This window comes from Berghia stephanieae, chromosome 2 (assembly GCF_034508935.2).
Source record: "Berghia stephanieae isolate SIO BIC M18660-M18661 chromosome 2, UCSD_Bste_1.3, whole genome shotgun sequence".
NCBI lineage: Eukaryota > Metazoa > Mollusca > Gastropoda > Nudibranchia > Aeolidiidae > Berghia > Berghia stephanieae.
In genome coordinates this window covers 120274937-120300301 of record NC_088361.1, presented here as the reverse complement: position 1 = coordinate 120300301, position 25365 = coordinate 120274937, and the positions used below count along the sequence as shown (strand labels likewise).

Genomic DNA, 25365 nt, shown 5'->3' with positions numbered 1-25365 from the left:
ATAGATTGCTGTCAAAGTCATTTTGATGAAAACGGGAAAATATGATTCCAGGTGAGAGTAACACCGAACCCGACCTAGACTGGGGTAAGTAATGGCTAGTTCTATCAACTCTTAGTGACGGTACACAATAGGTAATAATTTGTCTTCGTAACCAGGAGAGTGCGTGATATCCAACAATACCCATTCCCCACGTGATAGTGTCAATAAACCAACGGGGCATCTTACAGATACCTACATGTATTATAATATATAATCATCCATTTCTTGCTTGGGTTTCGCGTTTACGTAAAAACAAGAGTTATATCATAGTAAGTAGATATACGTGAATCACGTAGGCTGCGGAAAGTATTGGCAAGCTCTAAAAAAGTCGTTGGATAAGTCGTGGTCGCCTGCAACGCCTTGTTTAACTCACTCAACCCTAACACCGACTATATCCGTAGTTTACCCGGATTACTTTTACCCCATGCCTATCTATTATATTTTTCTGAGACAAATTTTCTTAGGCGTAGTATCAAAGCTAATGTTAGTTGAATAAAACTATCCATGTACATGCTAATTTTTAAATAATTTTTTTTTCCAATTTCGAAAAGTATCAAAAATCTCTAGGACTGAGTGAGTTAAGCTTAACCAGTTAACTGCAGTTCTCTGGACAGACACGTATTAAAAAAATTTACCCAGAAAACTGGTCCTTCAACTATCAATCGATTAAAATGACCCTCATCCTGGCAAAAACTCTATCCTGGCGAGACCCCAGGTTTGAGAGTACGGCAGTTAACTAGTTAAACCCATTTTCAGACTTTTGATTGTGGGTTTCAATTCTTAGTATATATAAACTCATTCAACCCTAACACCGACTATATCCGTTGTTTACCCAGGTTACTTTTACTACCCCATGCCTATTTAGTACATTTTTCTGAGACAAATTATAGGCGTAGTATCAAAGCTAATGTTTTTAATTTTTACATGTTAATGGTAGTTGAATAAAACTATGCACATGCTCATTTAAAATACATTTTTTTTTCAATTTTGAAAAGCATCAAAAGTGTCAAGGATTGAGTGAGTTAAAAGCATACATAATGCCATTTTGGGGTGATGCGTTATATCTAATATTTACAATTACTAATCAAACTATTAATCTTTAATTATGTTGACATTTACCGCATTTAAATTGGTTAAACTGTTTATTCCGTCTGCATGTACATCACTGCTATGCTCGGTGCGTAGTTGAGTCCTTAGAAAAAGATCTTTACTCACATTCTCTCACCATACTCAGGTGTAAAATGAGTACCTGGCCGTTAACAGCGTTGCCTCTGTCCGAAAAAAATTGCATTATCACTAATAGGCATCATGTCTCGTTCTCCATGTTGCGTGTTGCTGTTGGTCAGGGACCCTTTCTAAAGCGCTTGGAATACGTTTAGTTGATATTGCGCAATATTTAAGTTCAAGTTTCTTTTTTTTTTTTTTTTTTTTTTTTTTTAAAAAAAATATAAGAACAGTTTTATTAGACTGAGCATAATGCTTAATGAAGTATCTCTATCACCTACTCATTTAAATCGTGGGCTTTCAATTGGTTAAAATACAGATAAAACACAAATCAATGATATTACACTATCATAAATTGTGTTGGTTTTTGAATCCCTGTCCAATAGTCTCTCCAAAAGTCATTGCCTAGCTGGGTCTGTAAGATATGGCGGAAAGTCCATGGTGACAGGAGACTGGTGCCGTGTCTCAAGAATAACAAGAAATTCTAACTGTACGCACAGAGACCGAGATAAACTCCGGTTCTATTGGCTCTGAAGGTAATTTGTTTCTCATTTCTAATGGACGAGATTTTAAAAATATATATTCCCGTAATTGTCATTAAAAGGAATTTCATAGGATCATATTTCTTGAATGTTCTTAAGTGCATCATCATCATCATCATCATCATCATCATCATCATCATCATCATCATCATCATCATCATCATCATCATCACCATCATATCATCATTAATCATCATCATCATCATCCACCTTATCATTCATGTTTATCTATTTTTATCTCTGTTAAGTGTTTTTTTCATATTTTGTTCATTTTTGTTTTGTTTTGTAGATATGTCAGTGCTACTATTATTTATTCACACAATTGCCCTATCAGCAACTCGTAGAAATCCACGACCTCGTCTCATAAATCAATCGCAAAAAATCTGCTGAATCGAAATAAAAATTCCACCATCAAAATGTAAATAATGTACTGAACCTAAAAATACTAGGCAGGTTGATGAATGGGCTTGGGTGTGAGTTATAAACAAATACACTCTTTGATGCAAAGAAGTTTGGATGCCAGATAATTCTAGCATTATATGCCAAAAATGTTGAGTGGGGAGGGGGGTACATTAAATTTACTTCAACAACAGAAACGACAATACAATCTGTAATATTTTGTTTCTCTCTCTCTCTCTCTCTCTCTCTCTCTCTCTCTCTCTCTCTCTCTCTCTCTCTCTCTTTCTACTCTGCTTACATTATTTCGAAAATCCAAAACTATTATTTCTATGGCACATTAGAGCGAAGTAGTGGGTATCCCGAAAGCTGGGGTTACAAGCAACGGAGTTATAATAATATATCATCCCAGATGCACTCGATATTTTTTGACACCCTTCTCTCCACCCTCCGCCCTCCCTGGCTGTTGTTAGATCTGTAAGAAAGTACTTTGCGATAGACCAATGTCTTATTCAAAGCAAACAAAGTCTATTGTCAGTTTAACTCACTCAATCCTAGAGATTTTTGCTACTTTTCAAAATTGGAAAAAATGTATTAAAAATAAGCATGTACATAGATAGTTTTATTCAACTATCATTAACAAATAAAAAACTAAAAACATTAACTTTGATACTACGCCTATAATTTGCCTCAAAAGAAATGTAATAAATAGGCATGGTGTAAAAGTAACCCTAGTAAACCTCGGATGAAGTCGGTGTTAGGGTTGAGTGAGTTAATGATATTGAAACATGAATAAACCTGGTTCCATAGGTCAAATAGCTTAGAAGGACCACTAAGTATGGCAGTAACATTACGAAGAAAAATTTAGACCAGATGAAGTAGAAAAAAAAAAAAAAATATATATATAGATAGATGTATATATATATATATATATATATATAATATAATTATATATATATATATATATATATATATATATATATATATATTCAAATAAATAAATTAGCCTTTATTCATCCCATAGGGGAAATTTGATTTTATGGTCTATTCCAAGTTGAAGACTGGAATGACTCAGGCGGCGTCTGCCGCAGTGCAGCACGCAAGCTGAGCTAGGACGAGGTGACTTGCTCAAGGCCACACAAAGCAGCGGGTATTCGAACTCGGTACCTTTCGGGTATAAAGCAAAGATCGTACCGCTGAGCCACGCTGTCCCCAGAATGAGATTTTGAAAAAGTTTTTCCAAGCATATCAAGAGAAAATATAAGATTTTTGGCCAAGATAGCCATCAAAATGCCAAACTGGTAACTTTGAAAGGAAATTTGATAGATGGGCGTGAACTCCGACAGTTTAAGTGTTCTGTACGTGTTTGACAGGAGAGAGAAAACAAGCTTTTAACACCCGTTTGTATAAGGACGAAATGGCACGCGCACAAACAAGGAACGGTACTTAGGCTGCACGTACTCTGATTAGACCATTAATTTTTAGATTTTTTGTTTTTCATTTTGGCAGAAAAATATACCCAAAAAAAAAAAAAACAAGACAAAAACAAAACTGTAACTTCATATGTGACCGATCGTCAAAAACGGTATTGATATTTTGTCGGGATGAAATTAAGACTGAAAATTGAGTTTATAATCAAAGGTTTCATCCGCAGACAGACTGGCATTTGTCTTGTGTGTATGCACAATCGTTTGGGGTTTGTTTTTGCTTTTTTCCAGACATCTGTCTGTCCAACAGTCTGGCCAGAAGTCATTGTGTAGCTGGTTCTATATTATATCTGGCGGAAAGTGAATTGTTGTAGGAGAAATGTATACTATGTTATAGTTTCCGAAAGAACACAAACCCAACATTTCATCTTTCTTATCATTTCAAATTGAGAAGATAAAGGTATGAAAAAAATGTTTATGGAACAGTGTCAGACAAAGCAAGAAAGGAAAATACAAGGGGGAAAAACATCCCCAAAATATCAGTCTTCCTCGACAGGGTATCGAACCTCGGACCACTTAATTAATTACCTGTAATATTTCTTACTTTGTCTGACACTGTTTAGTGTATACTTTTTCAGATCTATCAGTGCGGCTATGTGGTATGGTGATATGACACTCGCTTTTAGATCTACAGATCCTGGGTTCGAGCCCCGCTCTGGGTGACGCATAGTTGAGTCCTTGAAAAATTCTCTTTACTCACATTCATCGCACTCAGGTGTAAAATGAGTACTTGGTCGTTAACAGCGTTGTTTCTGTCCGAAAAATTGTAATATCGCCTAACAGGAGTCGTGTGCCGTCCTATACGTTAAGTGTTACTGTTGGTTAGGGACCATGTAAAGCGCTTTGAGCATGTTTAGTGGATAACACTAGATTGACGCTGTCACACATTATCTCAAGAGATTAATTAAGATGGTCTTAAAGTTGTCCAAAATGCCGTTTTAAACATCATTGCTTTTTTAAAAATGTGATAATGCTCACAATGGGGGGGGGGGGGGGGGGGGGGGGGGTAAATTATTGCATACCATCAATTGATGCTATGCGTTTAAGTAAAATGCTTACGAATTAAACATACCAGCTCACAAAAAGTTTGTGGCCTTTAACGTTTATCGTCTGATTGATATAATTTTGTGAGAATTAATCACTAAAAGCCTGTCTATTAAGAGCTGAGTAACGTCATTTTCGTTCCTTCTATATGACGACTTATGAAACCATCAAGGTTTTATTAAACAAACTAAAAAAAATTATAACAATAAAATCAAGAATAAAAATTATGAACAATATTTTTTTTTAAACTGAGCTTTTGTATCGCGCAGTGCCTATATTATTATGTGCTCAAAACGTTTTACTAAAAAATAAATAAATAAAATTCCCTTTATTCATCCCATAGGGGAACTTTGTCTCTAGGGTCTATTCCAAGGGAAAACTGGAATAACCCGAGCGTCAACCGCAATGCAGCTCCGCAAATTGAGCTAAGGCGAGGTGGCTTGCTCAAGGCCACACACGCAGCGGCGGGTGATCGAAATCGCTACAAAGCAAAGACCGCACCGCTGAGCCACGCTGCCCTGAATCTGGTATACTTCCTTCTTCTAAAATAGTTATGCCATGTCATCTTCTTATAATTCAATATTAATATGTAACCTTTTCAGTATTTGTCTTCCAAAGGAAGACATATATACACTTCCAAGGATTTTGGAACCAGAAAAGTAGAAGGTGTGACGTCACGACTTTTCTTCCCTATAGCTTTGACAGTAATTGGAAGACCTTCGAATCTGACGTCCATCCATCTATCTCCTCATCGTGTCACGAAGGACGGGTATGGTAGCCTTCGAGTGATGTTAAATAATAATATGTTACATATTGATGATCAAAGTGATTGGGGAAGACAGACCCGGCATGGTCTCGTGTGCTCGTGGACAACATCTGTTTCATCGTGAGTCACCCCGATATCCTAATGGTCAGAAGGCTATAAATATGTGACTCACAGCCTCTCAACCCGGTATTGTGTTGGCTTGAAGCAGATGATATACAGTGATTTTAAAGTAAAAATAAACTAGAAATATGAGACAATTTAAATCCATACTTATGATCATAATATTTGAAGTTTTAGCAATTAAACCTCTTTGACATAATACCGTTTCGAAGTGGTTGGTCAAATTTGCTTCACACAATTCAAATGGCGCACCTCCACTTTATGTAAATCTACTGACCCGATTTAATATTCTAAAACATGATGCATTTCTGATGGTAGTCTGTAGTAGCTCAATTTGAAATGCACAATTAATGTCGCACTATCCCAAATAAAACTTACGAAGAAGAAAAAGGAGGAGGAGGAGGAGTAGGAGGAGGAGGAGTAGGAGGAGGAGGAGGAGTAGGAGGAGGAGGAGGAGGAGGAGGAGGAGGAGGAGGAGGAGGAGGAGGAGGAAAAGAAGAAGAAGAAGAAGAAGAAGAAGAAGAAGAAGAAGAAGAAGAAGAAGAAGAAGAAGAAGAAGAAGAAGAAGAAGAAGAATCTGATGATGATGATGATGATGATGATGATGATGATGATGATGATGATAATGGTGATGGTGATGATAATGATGATGATGATGATGATGATGATGATGATGATGATGATGATGATGTTGATGATAATGATGATGATGATGATGGTGACATAACAAAAAGAAATAAAAGTACAGAATGGAGGAGGAGGAGGAGGAGGAGGAGGAGGAGGAGGAGGAGGAGGAGGAGGAGGAGGAAGAGAAAAAGGAGAAAAACGCGAGAGGGAAGTGGAAGCTGAGAGAGATAAGTTTCCTTTGATTTCTTAAATACCTATGTCATTCTTTTTTACATTGTCACTTTGATTTGCCGACATTCGACCAACTATGGCAATGTTTCGTCCAATGGGATTGGAGAGCACATTAATGACCACAAAAACATTACACAGGACACAGTGAATGATGTTGGCATATCTCACGACCGTCTTTAATGGTTAGAAAACGTAGAAGATAAGTGGTGTGCCTTATCTTTGTACAACCTTGAGGATTTATATAGAGCAATATCCACTCAACGTTCTCAAAATGCTTTATATGAAGTCCACAGCCAACAGCAACACTTAGGATGAGAACATGACGTCTGTTAGGCGATTTTCTACGGACAGTGATTACACTGTCGTCAGGTAATCATTTTAAACCTGAGCACAGTGAGAGAATATGAGGAAAGAGCCTTTTTTCCAAGAACCCAGCTATACGCCGCTCAGGGTAGAACACGCACCCTGGACATTTCAGTACGAAATCGAGTGTCATACCACAAGACCACACAGCCGATATAGTCTTTCAGAGCCATAAAGCCTGAGTTCGTCCTGCTTTATATATAACAATAACAGCAATTGTTTTCTACCCTGTTGTCAGGACGCTAGTCTATAGCAAAATGCTTTCCGCCAGATTTAACAGATCCAGCAACTCGATTACTGCTGGGTGGAACAGTAAGCTAAGAAAAGTAATGTCGACTGCCCCCTGGATCAAAACTGAACCCTTTAGTGGTGAGACGAGTGCTCTACTAGCAAATCTGTCGGGACCTTACGGTAGTATCAAGTCATGTTTATCATTACCTGACATTCCTATCTATCTATCCCTTTGATTCAATCACATTACTTTGTAGCATGTCGTATTGATGTGAACTTCTGGCAAGAGATTAATGGAATTCTCACAAAGATAGAAACGTAAATATCAGCACATAAATTGCAGTCGTTCAGAGAACTACACAAAAATTCCCTTCAGTTTCATCCTCCACCCTCCCCCCCCCCCCCCCCCCCACTACACATTTGAGTTGTAGATGGTAGTAATTAATAGCATTCTTTAATCAATAGCTGCTTATTGTGCGGCTATGTGGTCTTGTGGTATGACACTCGCTTTTCGGATCGGAAGGTCCTGGGTTCGACCCTCGCTCGGCGCATAGTTTGAGTCCTTGGAAAAGGCTCTTTACTCACATTCTCTCACTTTACTCAGGTTAAAATGAGTACCTTGTCGTTAACAGCGTTGTCTATGTCCGAAAGAAAAATGTAATATCGCCTGAAAGGTGTCATGTCTCGTTCTACATGTTTCGTGTTGCTGTTGGTCAGTTATCCTTTATAAAGCGCTTTGAACACGTTTAGTGGATATTGCACTATATGAAAGACATATCAAAAAAGCTCAATTTCTTATGTCAAATTTAATGCAGTTTTGAAAGCTTGATTTCTTTGATTAAAAATCACAAGGCAATCGTAGTAATTGATCTTTGAGACTTTAAAGGGTAGAAAATGATTAGGTGCTAAAACAGTATACTGACGTAGCCTGGAGAGGCGTGTATTTAAAAACAATTTGGCTAGAAAACTCGTCCTTCAAATATCGATCGATTTAAATGACCATCATCTTGACAAACACTCTCAAACCTGGGACCTTGCAATGTTTGAAAGTTTTTTTTTTTGCCAAGATTATAGTCATTTAATTAAATCGATCGATAATTTGAAGGACGAGTTTTCTGGCCAATTTTTTGTTGTTGTTGTTGCCAAACGTGTTTTTCCAGAGTACGGTTGTAAACTGGTTAAAGCACAGGTTCATTCCGACATAAATTTTAAAAAAATTAATGACACATTTCAGCTATAAATAACTCCAAAGCTATGTAAGATTTCATCAAACCGCTTTTTGCCACATGTGCAGAAGTTATTTAGGTTTTGATTGATATAAGTGTTAATACAGCGCCCTTTCGTAGCTGAGATATGATGTCATGAGTAGAAAAAGGGTAATTTTGAAATATATCGTAATTTACAGTGTGCATTTGACACATTTAAAAACTGAAAAAAATGAGCTTTTATATAGGGCAATATCCACTAAATGTGCTCAAAGCGCTTTACAAGGGGTCCCTGACCAACAGCAACATATAGGACGGGACATGACGCCAGTTAGGCGATATTACAATTTTTCGGACAAAGACAACGCTGTTAACGGCCAGGTACTCATTTTACACATGAGTACGGTGAGAGAATGTGAATAAAGAGCCTTTTCCAAGGACTCAACTATGCGCCGAGCGCTAGGCTCGAACCCAGGACCTTCCAATCCGAAAGCCAGTTTCATACCACAAGACCACATTGCCGCACATTTCAGGTTTGAATAACTCAAGATCAGCTACAACGTCACCAATTTGGTTTTCAACCTAGTAATCCAGATTTATTACAGTTTTTTGGGGGTTCTTTTTTGGATATCTTCCTTGTGATAATGTGTTTGTGCAATCCTCCGGATTTAAAGCTCCAGGTGATCACCACCATTTTGAATGACAAGCCACAAGCGTCTTTCCATTTCGATCGTCCCACTTATTTTGAAGCACGAGTAATTAATGTGACAGAGCGAACGGCTTCTCTTATTTTTGTCTTTAGGTGATGCCATCTCTCAAGGGGGTTCTAAACACTCTGCTCTAGATACACATAATATGCCCATAAAATATTCAAGTGGGCTTAGACCAGGTGATCTTGGAGGCCAGACACTTTATCGGTTTGGAGTTTCTTTAAAATTCCCATCATTTTTGTCAAACCTCAAAATGCTATCGTAACCATCAGTACAATCAGTGAAGGCGTCATATACAAAAGACTTTTACAGTGTCAAGATAATGTTCCCAGTTGATATCTTTAGATTGACATGTTTAATTAATGAAATAAACTTTCGAGAACCATGTCAGACAAAGCCAAAATAAAATTACGATTTATGTCAAAATTACCCCTCTCTACTGATATAAATAATAATGTGAAATTGAATGTAAGCTTCAATTTAATTACAAAAACAGATCAAATGAACGTTACGGGTTTCCTCTTTATCAACAAAACAGGATGAATAAAACACCACAGATGAAGACGTCATAGCTCAGCTCTATTAATGGGCGCACAGCGTTAAAACGTATACCAATCAAAACTTGAATAAACTCTGCACATATGGGAAAAAACCGTCTGATGAAATCTGACATAATAGCTCTCGAGTTATTCAAACCTGAAATTTGTCGATAATTTGAAAAAAAAACATACTGTATTATTGATTCTGGTACCATTGGTCACATAATAACATATGTGGATAAAAACAATACTTACTTCTTCCTGGTCCATATTTGGATCTAATGGGTGCCTGGATAGCTCCCTTGTAACCCATCTGTCTACACGCCACCGTGGCATCATTGAGACCCCACATTTCGTCACAAATGGCGCTCCATTTACCCCTCTTCAAAATAAGTACAGTTCCGCGCCATCGGCGTCCACCACCAACAAGTCGAATATCCCCTTCACCGTATCTCCGACGGGTTTTGGCCAAGGACTGGTGTAGAAACATCAAGAGAAATGTCAAACAACATAGACTTGGTTTGTAATCCATGACTAAATTATTATTATAATTCTCTCCTCAGCTAGTTTAGTTATTGAGTCAAACAAAATCCCATTTCATCAGTAAAGGAACACAGTTGTGTAAAATTCCTGTAGGTTTGTTCTGTCACCTTTTGGCTTCGGCGGCCATCGGGATTTTCAAATGATGTTGGCTTCGAATTACACGGGGTATTACACTGAAAAGAGATGGATGATAGCATGTTATCGACTCATTATGAAAGAGATAACAAGCGTGAAAATGTAACACATTGTCTCAAATCAGTATTACACAGGATGAAGCATCTGCCAAGATTAATATCAAATTTTAAATATAATTGATCAAAGATTGATAATATTACAAAGAGAATTTAAGTTTGTATTTAATGTCTATTAGCTTTTAACCAGCTAACTGTCGTACTCTGGAAAAACACGTATCAAAAATTTGGCCAGTAAACTCGTCCTTCAAATACCGATCTATTTAAATGACCCTCATCTTGGCACAAATTCTCAAACCTCGTAGCTCGTGATAGCATAGGACTTCTCTGTGAATACTAAAATGTTATGTATAAGACTGCGGACTGTAAAATGAAATGTACAAAAAGTCATATAACCACTTCAAAAAAGAACATTATGCCAAACGTGAAGCGTTTCGAGCTAAAAATCCTCCTTAAGTCAATAGCATTATGGAAATGTCAGTGGCTGAAGAAGGGTTTTGAGTCGAGAAAGTTTCGTATTTGGTATTTCGTTGTTTTTTTGAAGCTGTTATATTCATTTTAATGTTTTTGGCTGGAGGGTTTTGAGCCCGAAACATTCTATGTTTGGTATATTGCTCTTTAAAAAAAAAAAAAAAAAAAAAAAAAAAAAAAAAGCTGTTTTAGTCATTTTTGTACAAGTCATATTTACCCAAGTCTCATGTTTTTGACTATAAATTCAACTGTCAGCATCCAAATTATTAAAACTGTTTTGAAGCGATGGTGCCACTAACGGCATCGGTTTTAACTCAAGCATTGATGGTTTCTATTCACGTTTAGTTATTAAAGAATGTTGTTGGCAGCTGATGCGAAACGCTACAATTAATAACCAAGAAAATGCAAATTTGTGAAAATATGAATGCATCTCCTAAGACGTATTTGTCTAGACAGTTATGAGGAAATGTTTTGCTTTTTTTATTTACGGAGCGGTGGGATGAGTTAAATGTATTCCAAAATAACAATATTAGATAATGTAAGGGAGACTCACTGATGACGTCACGTAACGTGTCAGCCTGAATGGTGCAAATATACCCGAAAGGAAATTTGACACATGAGATGTCAGAGAGATTGGTGGCGACGAAGAAGAGGAAGGTGAAGAAGAAGAAGAAGAAGAAGAAGAAGAAGAAGAAGAAGAAGAAGAAGAAGAAGAAGAAGAAGAGAAGGAGAAGGAGAAGGAGAAGGAGAAGGAAGAAGAAGAAGAAGAAGAAGAAGAAGAAGAAGAAAGAAGAAGAAGAAGAAGAAGAAGAAGAAGAAGAAGAAGAAGAAGAAGAAGAAGAAGAAGAAGAAGAAGAAGAAGAAGAAGAAGAAGAAGAAGAAGAAGAAGAAGAAGAAGAAGAAGAAGAAGAAGAAGAAGAAGAAGAAGAAGAGTGAAGAAGAAGAAGAAGAAGAAGAAGAAGAAGAAGAAGAAGAAGAAGAAGAAGAAGAAGAAGAAGAAGAAGAAGAAGAAGAAGAAGAAGGAGGAGGAGGAGGAGGAGGAGGAGGAGGAGAAGAAGAAGAAGAAGAAGAAGAAGAAGAAGAAGAAGAAGAAGAAGAAGAAGAAGAAGAAGGAGGAGGAGGAGGAGGAGGAGGAGGAGGAGAAGAAGAAGGAGAAGAAGAAGTAGTAGTAGTAGTAGTAGTAGTAGTAGTAGTAGTAGTAGTAGTAGTAGTAGTAGTAGTGTTAGCAGTAGTAGTAGTAGTAGTAGTAGTAGTAGTAGTAGTAGTAGTAGTAGAAGAAGAAGAAGAAGAAGAAGAAGAAGAAGTAGTAGTAGTAGTATTAGTAGTAGTAGTAGTAGTAGTAGTAGTAGTAGTAGTAGTAGTAGTAGTAGTAGTAGTAGTAGTAGTAGTAGTAGTAGTAGTAGTAGTAGAAGAAGAAGAAGAAGAAGAAGAAGATGAAGAAGAAGAAGAAGAAGAAGAAGAAGAAGAAGAAGAAGAAGAAGAAGAAGAAGAAGAAGAAGAAGAAGAAGAAGAAGAAGAAGAAGACGTACTTGTGTGGAAGCAGCTTTAAGATTACTACCAACAACGTTAATTCAATTCTGCTGGATGTCTTCCAATATCATAAATTATTTTTTTTTTTGACTTGTTTAATTTCACACATTATTGAGACGTATGTTTATTTACATTCCACTGTAAGAACAGACAATTTGGTAAATGCTTAGGAAAGCATTTTGAATAACAGCAGCCTTAAAGAATTGAAAATATTTGCCTCCAAGTTGTCATAGGATAACTTTAAATATGTCTTCCAAGTCAGTTTTTTTTTACTTGTTTAGTTTCATCATTATTGAGACGTATACGTTTGGGGTTTCCCCATTGTCAACAAAACACGATGAATAACTCTCACATCTCATATTCTCGTCTTTAGTGTTTCGTGTATAGTTTTTTGTTGATATAGGGTAAACTCGAAACGTCCACAGTATCTGTCTTAGTTGATTAAATTGAATCTTTCATTCATTTCCTATTTATTGTTGTTTATCTTTGAGATTGCAATTGTAGCTATCAGATTCAAGAAGAGAGATAATACATAATATTAATGATAATATCATTTCGTTAGGAATGGTAACGTACATAATGTCTGCACGTCATAGAAGGAAGGGTATTGCTTGGAAAATAAACATAACATTCGTGAGTCAACCAAAAGGTGGCAACACACACCACAATAAGAAATACTATGCATTACAACACAACAAGAACATGACAATATCAACAAAGCACACATGAGTGGGAGTAACAGGGATGGAACTGGAATGTAACCTGGACTGCCGTGCTCGGAACAACAACAACACACGTGTTGTTTTTAAAACAATTTGGCCAGAAAGCTCATCCTTCAAATTAAATGTCGATCGATTAAAATTTCCTTAATCTTGTTCAAAACTCTTAAGCCTGGGACTTCCGCAGAAGTCGTGAATCATATTTTGTCCATCGATTTATGACGGTAAAGTCTTCTGGCTAAAATGTAGATAAGACGTTTTGTGCGTGTACAATAGAACATGTGGAGATATGACGTGTATTGTGTGAACCGATTCGTGTTTAACACATCTGGCCTAAGCCTTAACAATATAATTAGAAAATAAATACATAAATAAATAAATAAATAGATGAATAAATAAACAATATAGTGTCGAGATGTCAAAACGCGATTTAGTAAACCATTTAACTTCCTTACACTGGAAAAAAAACGTGTATTTCCAAATTTGACCACACAACTAACTCGTGCTTCAAATATCGATAGATAAAAACGGCTGAGACTTCGCGAAGTCCCAGGTTTGAGAGTTTTTGCCAAGATAAAGGTCATTTAAATACTCTGCGAAGGCTCTTAGTTTGGGGCATGTTCGCATCATTTATTTATTTGTCACCAGCATTTCAATCGGATATTAAGCTGTATGGACTTCGAGATTGGTTCTTGCTCAATGAAAATACCGACCAGCCAGATTTAACGTGTCAACATATAAAATTGTATGTAATCTGGAACATTTATGGTCTGATTGATATAATAAAGTAAGTACTATTTACCAAAATGGCTGTCTAAAAAAAGAAATAAGTGACGTCAATACGCTTCAACAGTCGTAACGTCACTTCCCTCGTAATGATTCATGGTAACTTAGTAATTGGCTCTAAACTACGGAACAATGGCGGACCCCTTATGAAATATTTCTCCGACGAGCATAAAAGCGTATCCAGAGGGGGAAAAAAACATTATAAATATGATCACGTTTTGACTTTTACACATTCTGATCACAAGACATATGAAAAGTTCTAGTCAGCATGAAGAATATAAAGCACCGATTTGCTTTGATTAGAACCATCATGGCCGCCGTTGCTGGGCGACGTGACATCAGACTATTGAATCCAATTGTATGTAATCTTGAACATTTATGGTCTGATTGATGTAATAATATAGTAAGAACTAATGACCAAAATGGCTTTCTAAAAAAGAAAGAGCTGTGTGACGTCAATTCCGTTCCTTCTATACTTTATAGACATCGAGAGACAATCATCAAAAGCAGATTATTGGAATAAGAGAAAGAAAAAAATAATTGAAAAAATTGGCAGTGGAAGATCAAACCCGTCCTTCAATTCATATCGATCGATTAATCTGACCCTCGTCATGTTAAAAACTCTCAACCCTAGGACCTACTTAAAGTTTAATGTGTTACGTTGTCGACTCTAGCTTGGACAGGTCATTCACCACAATGCACTTTAAGACAACGCCAAATTCAAAAGAACCTTGTGATCCCCGCTGACGTGTTTTTGTTTCAGGTAGACAGAGGTGAGATTACATGGTGCTATTCATCACAGCCAATTAGCCACAGATATTAGAAGATATTGGTTCATTAGGCACTTGTCTCCCTTGATTTCAGATCCACGGAGTTACTGACCTGAGCTTAATTTGACCTAGTTTTGAAAGAATTATTTAACCATTTGACCTTAAGAACTATTTTTGTGGTTCAAATATCAACACGCATCAGTTTTGGTATTTTGGGAAATGTATTTTTAGTAAAATGGGATGCATGCGCGGGAAGAATATTTCTTGAATTCCTACACTTTTTTTCATAGAGGATAATAATTTTTGATATTTATTTGTTTCATGACAACATTTCACTCATTTACGTATTTAACGTTGTATGATTGTTCGTATTAATGAATGGTATGTACTTCAAACTTTAACGTTTAGAGTTCTGCTTCAAATCCTCGGAAAAATCGTTCGTATCAATGTTTTTGTCTCAAGGAAATCGAAATGGCGGCGGCTATGTTTACTTCCGACACAAAATTGCACCGCTAATTTCATCTTATTTCGCGATTTGTTGATTGAAGACCTATCCTTCGCTTAATATTATATAAAGCGTTGTATGATGATTTAGAATTACAAAGAGGCATCAAAAATAATAAACCATCCTCTTGATGGAGTAGAAAGAATTCATGGAAAAGCAATGGAAAGGAAAGCATTCTCAATTACCAACAATAAAAAACATATTTTATACCATGAATTTAGTATTTTACCATCTGGGAGACGGTTTTGTCAGATTAAATGTAGAACTAACAAGTATAAATCAACGTTGGTTCCATCAGCAATAAAAATGTTGAATATTTCATATGGTACAGCAAAACCAAGGATATATACGTTGACTGATTAACTGATTAATTTATTTAATGTTAGATTAATTGACCAATTGATAATGATGATAATATTTGGTGTTGAATTGCCGAAAATGTAACGAATTGAAAATGAAATGAATATGTTTATGTTGTGTATATCGCACGCGTGAAAGAAAGAGAGGAAGAGAGAGAGAGAGAGAGAGAGAGAGAGAGAGAGAGAGAGAGAGAGAGAGAGAGAGAGAGAGAGAGAGAGAGAATAAGGAGGAGTGAAATATCTGTTCAATGTTATAGTTATCATATAACGTTATAACAAGTGTAACTAAATGACAACTTGCCATATTTATGGACAATAAAGATCTATTATTATTATTATTATTATTATTATTATTATTAATGATGTCTCGTATACCTACTATTTTAATATTATGAGTAAAATCGGGTTTTCCCCAAAACTTATCTTGCACTCTTGCTTTTTTGGAGTTCCGGATGTGTTCCCAAGTGTTCCGCAAGCTTGCAAGTTCGCGTTGGGGACAAATTTCGAATTCCAAAACGCAAAAATGTAAAAAATCTTTTATTCTACCCACCAATCGATTCATGTTTCGTCATCTTGATTAAAATACATAATCGAAAACATTTAAATGATAGATACTCCTTTATTTAGAATTTAATTTTTAGTGAAATTTAACGCTTGATAATCCTACGTCACAAAGTATCGCAGTAAAAATATCATTATGCTTTACAATTTAGATATGTGGCGGTTAAGAATGAAGTTGTTTCTTAAACTGCATAAGATTGGAAATTTCTAATTTCTGATTATCCTTAGACTATAACTCAACACCTTGACATCTACTTTCTGTCCGTCATGACATCAGACTGAAACAACGAGTCACAAAAAACGTGCACTAATTTGTAGGCCTGATAACCCTAATTGTTTTGGTCTCATTGTTGTAATGGAATACTCCAAACCAACGCACAGAATTCTCCAGTACGAGATAAAGATCTGAAAAAGTATGTATGAAACAGTGTCAGACAAAGCAAGAAAGACAAAGGTGAAATCTGTAAGTCTAAAGTGTCTGACAATGTTTCATACACACTTTTTCATATATATATATATATCTTCCACCAGTGCCTATTTCTTTATACCTCAATATTTGATATTCTCCATTATAGGCAAAGTTAAACTAAGCCCGTAATTGCGTTTGATTGTCAGACCTGCAAATATATGCACATAGGCCAAACATAATTAAACCATGCTACCTGAAGCTTTGATCTAAATTAAAACAAACACAAATCGTCTCAAAACGGTATTATGATGTCGGAATGAATCCGACTCCAAAGAAAATGAATTCAGAAATTTAAATTTAACGATAAGAAATATGAATTTCGAGTTCTTTTTTGTTAATTCTAGGAATTGTGGTATTATTTCACTCCATAAAGAAGTGAAATAAAACCCCAAGTTTTATATTTAGTGTGGCTATAAATTAAATTCCCAGACCAACATAAAACCGCTCCGACACGGTGGGCAGCAAATAACATAAAAACCATTATTAAGATTTTTTTCTATTGATTAAACATGTAGGAAAACTGGAATAAATTGATGACATTGTGAAAAGGAAAAAAAGTACAGACATAAAACGTTGCGTTTGCATTGTGGATACCATACCACTTCGTCGTTTTGATATCTGATATCATTCTCGACATCGGAAACACAACATTATCATGAACCGTTTTCTTTTCTTTTTTCTAAATCTTTTGTTTTGATAAAGGGGAAACCCGAAACCAATCATTTGTCTTATGTTATCTCTATTGAAGCTTTACGGACGTTTCTTAGCATTGGTTTTTACTGTAAAAACAGTCAAGCCAGTTTAGAGTAGAGGGCTTAGTTCGTGAGAAAACTTATGGGCACTTGCGACAATGTGTAAGTTTTCAAACAAACACACATGAGCAATACTTACACACAATGTCAAAGAAACCTTTTAGTAAATCCTATTTTCTCAATCAGCTAAACACGCATACACTCCACACAGAGACAAACAATCACATTTAAATCCCAAACACAAACAAAACTTCCGTCCGTCTTTAGCACAACAGATATTATCTCAACAAAGAAAAGAACTCTGTCCTCAGACGGCGACTTCCGCACAGAAGAATAATTTTCACAATCTCCACAACGGAAAGAATTCTTTAACCTTTCTCCACCTTTCGAAACTCCCTTTCACCTTTCTCGCTCCCCACCCAGTGACGAAGTGTGACGAACAGCGACGGGAATTCTGAAGAGTGCATAAATCACCGAAGTAGGTTTTCTAATATCATTGGTTTTCCTCTAACAAATAAAACGGCTGATAATAGGGGTGCCCGGTGGATTCCTAGACGATCTACGTGCCGGAGGTCACATGCACGTAGGATGGCGCTTGGTCCCACATGTTTTATAAGAAATACCTCTGTATTTAACCTATTAAGACCGTGATTCGATTGTACAATCGAGTTGTTGTTTTGTTTTTTCTTTTGATTAAAGATGTATTTAACATTAACGAATTCTTTTCGGCTATGTGGTTTTGTGGTATGCCACTCGTTTTCGGATCGGAAGGTATGGATTCGAGCCTCGCTCGTCGCATAGTTGAGTCCTTAGAAAAGGCTCTTTACTCACATTATCTCACCGCACTCATGTGTAAAATGAGTAACTGGCCGTTAGCAACGTTGTCTCTGTCCGAAAAAAAATGTAACAAAAAAGGCGTCATGTCCCTTCCTACATGTTAAGTGTTGCTGTTGACTGAGGATCTATTGTAAAGCGCTTTGAGCACGTTTAGTGGATATTGCGCTATATAAATGCTCTACTGTAACTGATATCTTGATGTTTTGGCCTACAATTTCTCCTCAAAATAGCAATAAAGAGCAACGCGACTCGAACTTCATTGATTCATATGGTTGATGATGATAAATAAACGCAATCGTATTACACTAAAATCACTTACCTCAATCCGTACGACAAACACGGCCTATTGGTCATCCAGGACAACATAAATCACAACTTAACTGAAACAAAACTCACCCAAGTACAGCAGTTGATGTTAACTACAGGAATTAAAAGACATACAATTTTTAAAGTGTAAGGAATTTAATTTTTCTCTGTTTTTTTTTTTTTAGCTTTTTCTTGGGGGGGGGGGGGGCGTGGGGGGGGGGGGGGGGTTAAGCATTTTCTAAGAGGTCTTGAGGTAATGTCTCGAACACTGCTTTTCCGTTCTTCTTTTCTTCGTTTTTCGGTGATAACGATTAAATTTCTAGTTATATATCTCGATACAGAATTGGGATATTTTGATTTGGAAGATAATAAAATCTCGCGGTTAATGGATTAAAGGGGTAATAGGAAAAAGAAAAAGAAAAAGGTAGGTAAATTCCACCACTTTTCTGCCTGACTCACGTACCATCTACATTATCCGTCATGTAGGAGTACAAATACAATCGATTCATTCTGTCGATTGTTTTCCACCAGCCTGAACAGTTCTAAAACTCTATCGTGATTGTCAGGTACTCTATATTAATTGAAAACAACGGGGTTTTTACCCAGTCTTGTGGCAAATACTTCAAATATGTTATGAGATTGATTAGACATTGTAATGATTTTATTGAAAAATAACATTTCTTTCGTCGAATTCTATCGAAAATAGATGCCATCATTTTTAGCACATGGTTCGTGTGTCAATCTTCCGATTATTGAGTATGTCAGTGAGATGTGAGTACTTGCAATAGATCGATACCAGCCAGTTAGTGGTTCCTCTCGTTATTTTGAATGCAATCAATTTGAAATTTACATGAACAATTTTCCATTCTTAACAGTGGTAAAGTGTTCTACGGTAAGTGTGCGAAATATATAAGATATTAAATGCAGATCATATCTATCCGTGTCCAAATAAAAAGCTCATTTTTGCTCTTACGGAGTAAAAAAAAAGTATTGTCTATTATTACAATAGAAATTGAGTTCAAATTTTATTCAACCCCATGAATCATAAATTTTGAGTCGATCGACTTATCATTACGTTTGTAGAACGGATGGTCACCTTTCATTGAACGGAGAGCTATGTGTGTACGGATATACTGCAGATCCACGCCCTGACTTCATATCAATCAGTTTTCGCCGTGGAATTATTGATTCACATTGTAATCAGTACTCTATTGGCAGTAACGATTTAATCTATAGGCACAATTGATACAAATTGGAAGAAATTTTGATTTGGAAGAAATTAGGTCTCGCCCTTAGAGGATTAAAATATAAAAGGCGTAAGGTAGGTAACTCCCACCATCATTCTGCCCAGCTCACGAGCCACCGTGCTCTCGACAAGATACGCCATATTATATTATACAAACACAATCAATACAACTTGTCTGTTTCCCCATCTACTGATGGTATGCGATGGAGTAATAAACTTATATATATATGTATATGTATATATATATATATATATATATATATATATATATATATACATATTATATATATATATATATATATATATATATATATATATATATATAAAGAGTATGTGCGTGTGTGTATTAGCAAGAAAACTTTTAATTGAAATATCTATCGATTAATTATAATGATCCCCAACTTATAAGAGAGACTCAAACCTAAGACTTCTTTGAGGACTCAAGTATGAGATTTTTTGAGATTTGAAAAAATTCCAATCAATATATTTGAAGTTTCAGGCTAAAACTTTAAAAAATAGTTATGTCACAAAGCGTTTTGGTCATTCGCGCCGAAATTTAAATTGATAAACTAAGACAAGAGCAGAAAAAATTGTGAGCTTTTGTCATAATGAGACATTCTGAGTGCGTACAACTTTGTTGTTCAGCATCAATTAACCAGTAGATTTTTGACCAATCAAAACGCGGGATGTATGACATACCCTAAAGCCGGCTCGGAGCATAAATATTGATAGTTCGAAGTTGACGTCACTCAGGTCTTTGTTATAGTTTTTTGCCATCCGCGTTTATGAGTAATTCTCACTAAACTGTATTAACCTGACTATAGATAGTTCGAAGATGACGTCACTCAGGTCTTTGTTATTGCTTTTTTGCCATCCGCGTTTATGAGTAATGCTCACTGAACTGTATTAACCCGACTATAAACGTTCATGGATACACACAGTTTTGTCTGTTGGTCCGTTATACTTCCGGATGGCAATGTTATGAGCTTCTTAGCCCAACGCATACTATCTATAGATAGTTCGGAGTTGACGTCACTCCGGTCTTTGTTATTGCTTTTTTGCCAACCGCGTTTATGAGTAATTCTATAAACGTTCATGATTACACACAGTTTTGTGTGTTGGTCCGTTATATTTCCGGATGACAATGTTGTAAGTTTCTTAGCCAAGCGCACATCATCTATAAATGTTTAAGGTTACAGATAGTTTTGTCTCTTGTTACGTTATATCCGGCTAATGGATTTTGTGAGTTCTTTAACTAAACACACAGCAATCAATTTTAGCTAGTGAACGGTCATACTTCCGGATATCAATGTTGTGAGCTTCTTAGCCAAGCGCATACTATTTATAGCTAGAACGAAGATGACGTCACTCTGCTCTCTGTTATTGTTTCTTGAACGCAAGTTGCATGATTAGTTCTCACTGGATTCTCTCAACCAGACTATAGACAGAACGAAGATGACGACACTCGGGTCTTTGTTATTGATTTTTGCCATCCACGTTTATGAGTATTTCTCACTAAACTGTATGAACCGGACGATGCAAGTTCATGGCTACATATACTTCCGGGTGGCAATGTTGTGAGCTTCTTAACCAAGCGCATATATCTATAAAAGTTTAAAATGTTACACATTATTCAATAGATAGTATGCTCTGGGCTAAAAAAACTCACAACATTACCATACGGAAGTATAACTGACCAACACACAAAACTATGTGTAACCTTGAACGTTTATAGTCTGGTTAATACAGTTTAGTGAGAATTACTCATAAACGTGGATGACAAAAAACAATAACAAAGACCTGAGTGACGTGATCTTCATTTTATATTTACTATGGTGATCAGGCGTGTAGAACTTATGAGTATTTTCATCAAACGCTACCATGGATGACAACGCCGTGTAGTTTGATTAGTTTCGCACTTATTACCATTTGTTGATGTTTGCAGTTCATTTTTTTACGAACCACCCTGAACCGAGACTTCATTACTTTACTAGATCAAACTAAACATTCAGCAAAATATATCATAACGTCCCAGTTGCGTGCTTTATTATTCACCGTGTGGTTATCCCACCCACTCACCTTTAAATAGCAAGCCTTGCAAACGCAGCGTTACATGGGAGGGGATAATATTTGTGGGTGAGTAATGATCGTACTCACCGATGATACAAGCTACGGGCATGCATGAAATTGCAAACACTTGTCTCATAAAATATTCCAGACTTTTAAAGCGGTACGAAAAAAATGGTATGATATTAGATATATTAATAACAATATGTACCACTAACAGTAATATAATTTTACTATCCCGCTCTAAGTGTCAGTTGCTGGCGGAGAGGTGTCTTGTAACTGCAAGCATTGTTGAGTGGTGGCAGTGATTGGATGGGGGAAGGGGTGGCGGGGGGGGGGGCAATGATTGCTAAAAATATACTCTACCACTGGCAATGTGTCCTTATTTAAGACACTTTACATTCATTACCCCACTCCACCCGAGTGTGAATGAGTACCTAGCTGTAGGGACTGACAGATAATGCAGTAAGATTTCAAGCACAAAAGGATGTATAATGAGCTATGTACAATGGACGTAATGGAAATTAGATTCCATATGACCTGCCTGATTAATAAATGGAGCATTATAAATGCGTGGCAATGCACATTAAATTTATATTTATGTTAATAATCTATCTAATTATTTCTTTATTTTCCTCCATTTAGTTTCTTTCGATAGACAAAAAACTATATTGGGCGTACATGGCCAAGTTATGTTATCACGTCTGGTAACAAGGACAAGTGATATTGTGCGTTTTGATGCATCGAATTGGTGACAACGATTGCAAAAATCTGATATGCATTGTTTTTATGGGTTTGTTCACTTCACACTGGTCGCGAGGTCCCTGGTTCGAGAGATTTTGCCAAGATGAGAGTCATTTAAATCGATCGATAGTTGAAGGACGAGTATTCTGGCCAAATTTTTAAATATGAGTTTTTTTTCCAGAGTACGGCATTATTGGTATCTAGTGACGAAAACGATATTGATATAATAAATAGCTAACTCAAAAATTAAAACGCTCTTTACAGGTCAGGAAGAGGCAACTCGCACGAAAGTTGTAAATCTGGATGAGCACTAAACTACGTGCACTTATTTGCAGGTCTGATAACCTAATTTCTTATGGCTCATTCTTGTAATGGAAATCTTTATAAAAAATGACGCAAAATATTGTCCACTACAACAATGTTAAACTAGGCCCATAAATGAGTTCGGATGTCAGACCTGCATATATGTAGACGTTGGCATTAAACAAATGCAATATTTATCTTTAAATCAACTTACACATCAAAAAGCAAAAAGAAACATTTACCTACTGATTATTTAACTATTTTCAAATGACAAACAGTCGGCATACCGTGGTAACGAAGCCCAGTTGGTGTGACTGAGACCAGCTCCAAAATGCCCTCTCCCCCCCCCCCACCCCCCTACCCCCGCCCTTCCCAAGATTGAACATTATTAGACAAATATGGTAAAATGCACATCATTTGATATATATTATACCCTTCCCCACACTGTAGAATAAGAATATCGGAGTGGTCTTTAGACCACTTTTTAAACATGTAGGTATATATACATCTTTATAATAAACTAGTAAAAAGCCCGCAATTTCGCGGGGAATGAACTATTTCCATTCGATATTATACCCACCATTAATTAATGAGGGCAGATTCGTAAACAACGTTGTCTGTGTAAGTTGATACATCCTCTGTTGATTTTTATGTGTGGCCCAACATGATGTGTAAGCCGCTATAGCCTCTGACCCGTGACACAGCAACATATAGTTGTCCGTGTATGAAAACAGGTTGTGGTAATAAAATCAACTGCGAAAATAAACCTGAAGTAGCAGACGTGAGCAGAGTTGAAAGACGATCCTGGGATCGAGAACTTACCTTACAGTACAGTACTCTGGTGATAATGTTTGGTGGCGTTTGGCACCGTTTTTATGCACCTCCATTGACATTAAATTATAAAAGGAAATCAAATTATCTGTTTATCTATCTGTAAAAATACATTTCTAATTTTCAAATCTTTCAGTAGAGTTGTGGGCCGTATAATTTTTTTATTGACTCAAATGTCACAATGTTCTCCACAAGGCTAGACTATATTTTTTAAAGAAAGGATTTTCAATTCCATTGTATTTATCTTCCAACAACATTCTACATGTTGTTATATTTCACTTTCTAAACTGCATTACACAGTTCCTCCCCGCCTCCCCTCTTTTCAATTAATTAATTGCGCACCTTTTTAGAAATATCTAGCATTCTGTTTTAATTCGTGATTCCTTACAAAGGAGCATACTCATTTCCTGCCAACCAATGTTTTGTTTATTCATCTTAACTACGCCACTACCACATTATCTCATTCATCTTTGGTGTTTCATTCATCCTGTTTTGTTAATAAAGGGGAAACCCGAAACGTTCATTTGATCTGGTTTTGTTATTAAATTGAAGCTTACATTCAATTTCACATGATTTATTTATTTCTTCGCGCTTCGAGCAGCAACATTTACATTAAGTGAATACATTATACTGGGGATGTAGGAGCTTTCGGAATGTCTCCCCTTTACTTAACTTATGGAAAAACAAACATCCTAGCACCTTTACTAAGACTTATGACTAACCCTAATAGAAGAAAAAAATATACTCCGATATCGAGCTAACCCTAATAGAAAAAATGATGACAAATTGAATAAATAAACGCCTGACAAAAGATCAACGGTGAAAATACATATTTAAAGAATACTGGGGATGTAGGAGCTTTCTGAATGTCTCCCCTTTACTTAACTTATGGAAAAACCAACACCCTAGCACCTTTAAAATAAGACTTATGACTAACCTTTCGAGCTAACCCTAATAGAAAAAAACAATTCTCGGACTGCTTTGCACTACCTTTCAATACTTAACAAATCAAAATGGCGGCCGAAAATCAAAACAATGGTCAAATTAGGAAATTTTAAACTTTCATAAATCTATCAAGGTTTGTTCTAGAGTTTTTAAAATACTTCTATATAATGACAAATTGAATAAATAAATGCCTGACAAAATATCAACGGTGAGAATACAAATTTAAAGAATACTGGGGATGTAGGAGCTTTCGGAATGTCTCCCCTTTACTTAACTTATGGAAAAACAAACATCCTAGCACCTTTACTAAAATTTATGACTAACCCTAATAGAAAAAAAAAATCCTTCGATCTCGAGCTAATCCTAATAGTTAAAAAAAGAATCCAAATGGCGACTGAAATACCTTCATGTGATCAAGTGAATAATATCACCATGAATGCCACGATTTGCTGAAAAATGCCAACACACACACATGTATACACCACACACAACACACACACACATACACACACAAACACACACACACACACACACACATAAACTATATAACAACGCTGATCACCGAAAAACTTTAAATTATAAAAGGAAATCAAGATATCTGTTTATCTATCTGTAAAAAATACATTTCTAATTTTCAAATCTTTCAGTAGAGTTGTGCACCGTGTCAATTTTTTTATTGACTCAAATAAGCACAATGTTCTCCGCAAGGCTATATTTTTTAAAGAAAGGATTATATCTTGACATTGAAATATCCTGTCCGATGTTCATATACCAATGTGTGGGGAAGGATGAAATCTATCAAATCTGAAGGGGTGGGGAGGGGGGGGGGGAGCATATTTTGGAGCTGGTCTTAGTCGCCCCAATAGGCCTTAGTCACGCACACCAATTTTTGGAAATATTATTTCT

General features: G+C 36.2%; 1 protein-coding gene across 3 annotated transcripts in view; it reads right to left on the bottom strand.

Annotated features, from left to right (window-relative positions):
- Window positions 1-17763, bottom strand: part of LOC144966444 (lysyl oxidase homolog 2A-like) — a 47542-nt gene extending 29779 nt beyond the window's left edge. The window contains exons 1-2 of one of the 3 annotated variants that reach the window (XM_078902971.1): window positions 17584-17763; window positions 9780-10240 (exon numbers count right to left, since the gene is read on the bottom strand). In XM_078902971.1, coding sequence (XP_078759097.1) covers window positions 9780-10056 — 277 coding nt within the window. In that variant the 5' untranslated portion in view covers window positions 10057-10240; window positions 17584-17763. Of the gene's footprint in view, window positions 1-9779; window positions 10241-17319; window positions 17537-17563 lie in introns of those variants that run through there. The other 2 variants (XM_078902972.1, XM_078902970.1) reach the window with 2 other exon arrangements.
- Window positions 17764-25365: the final 7602 nt, after the last annotated feature.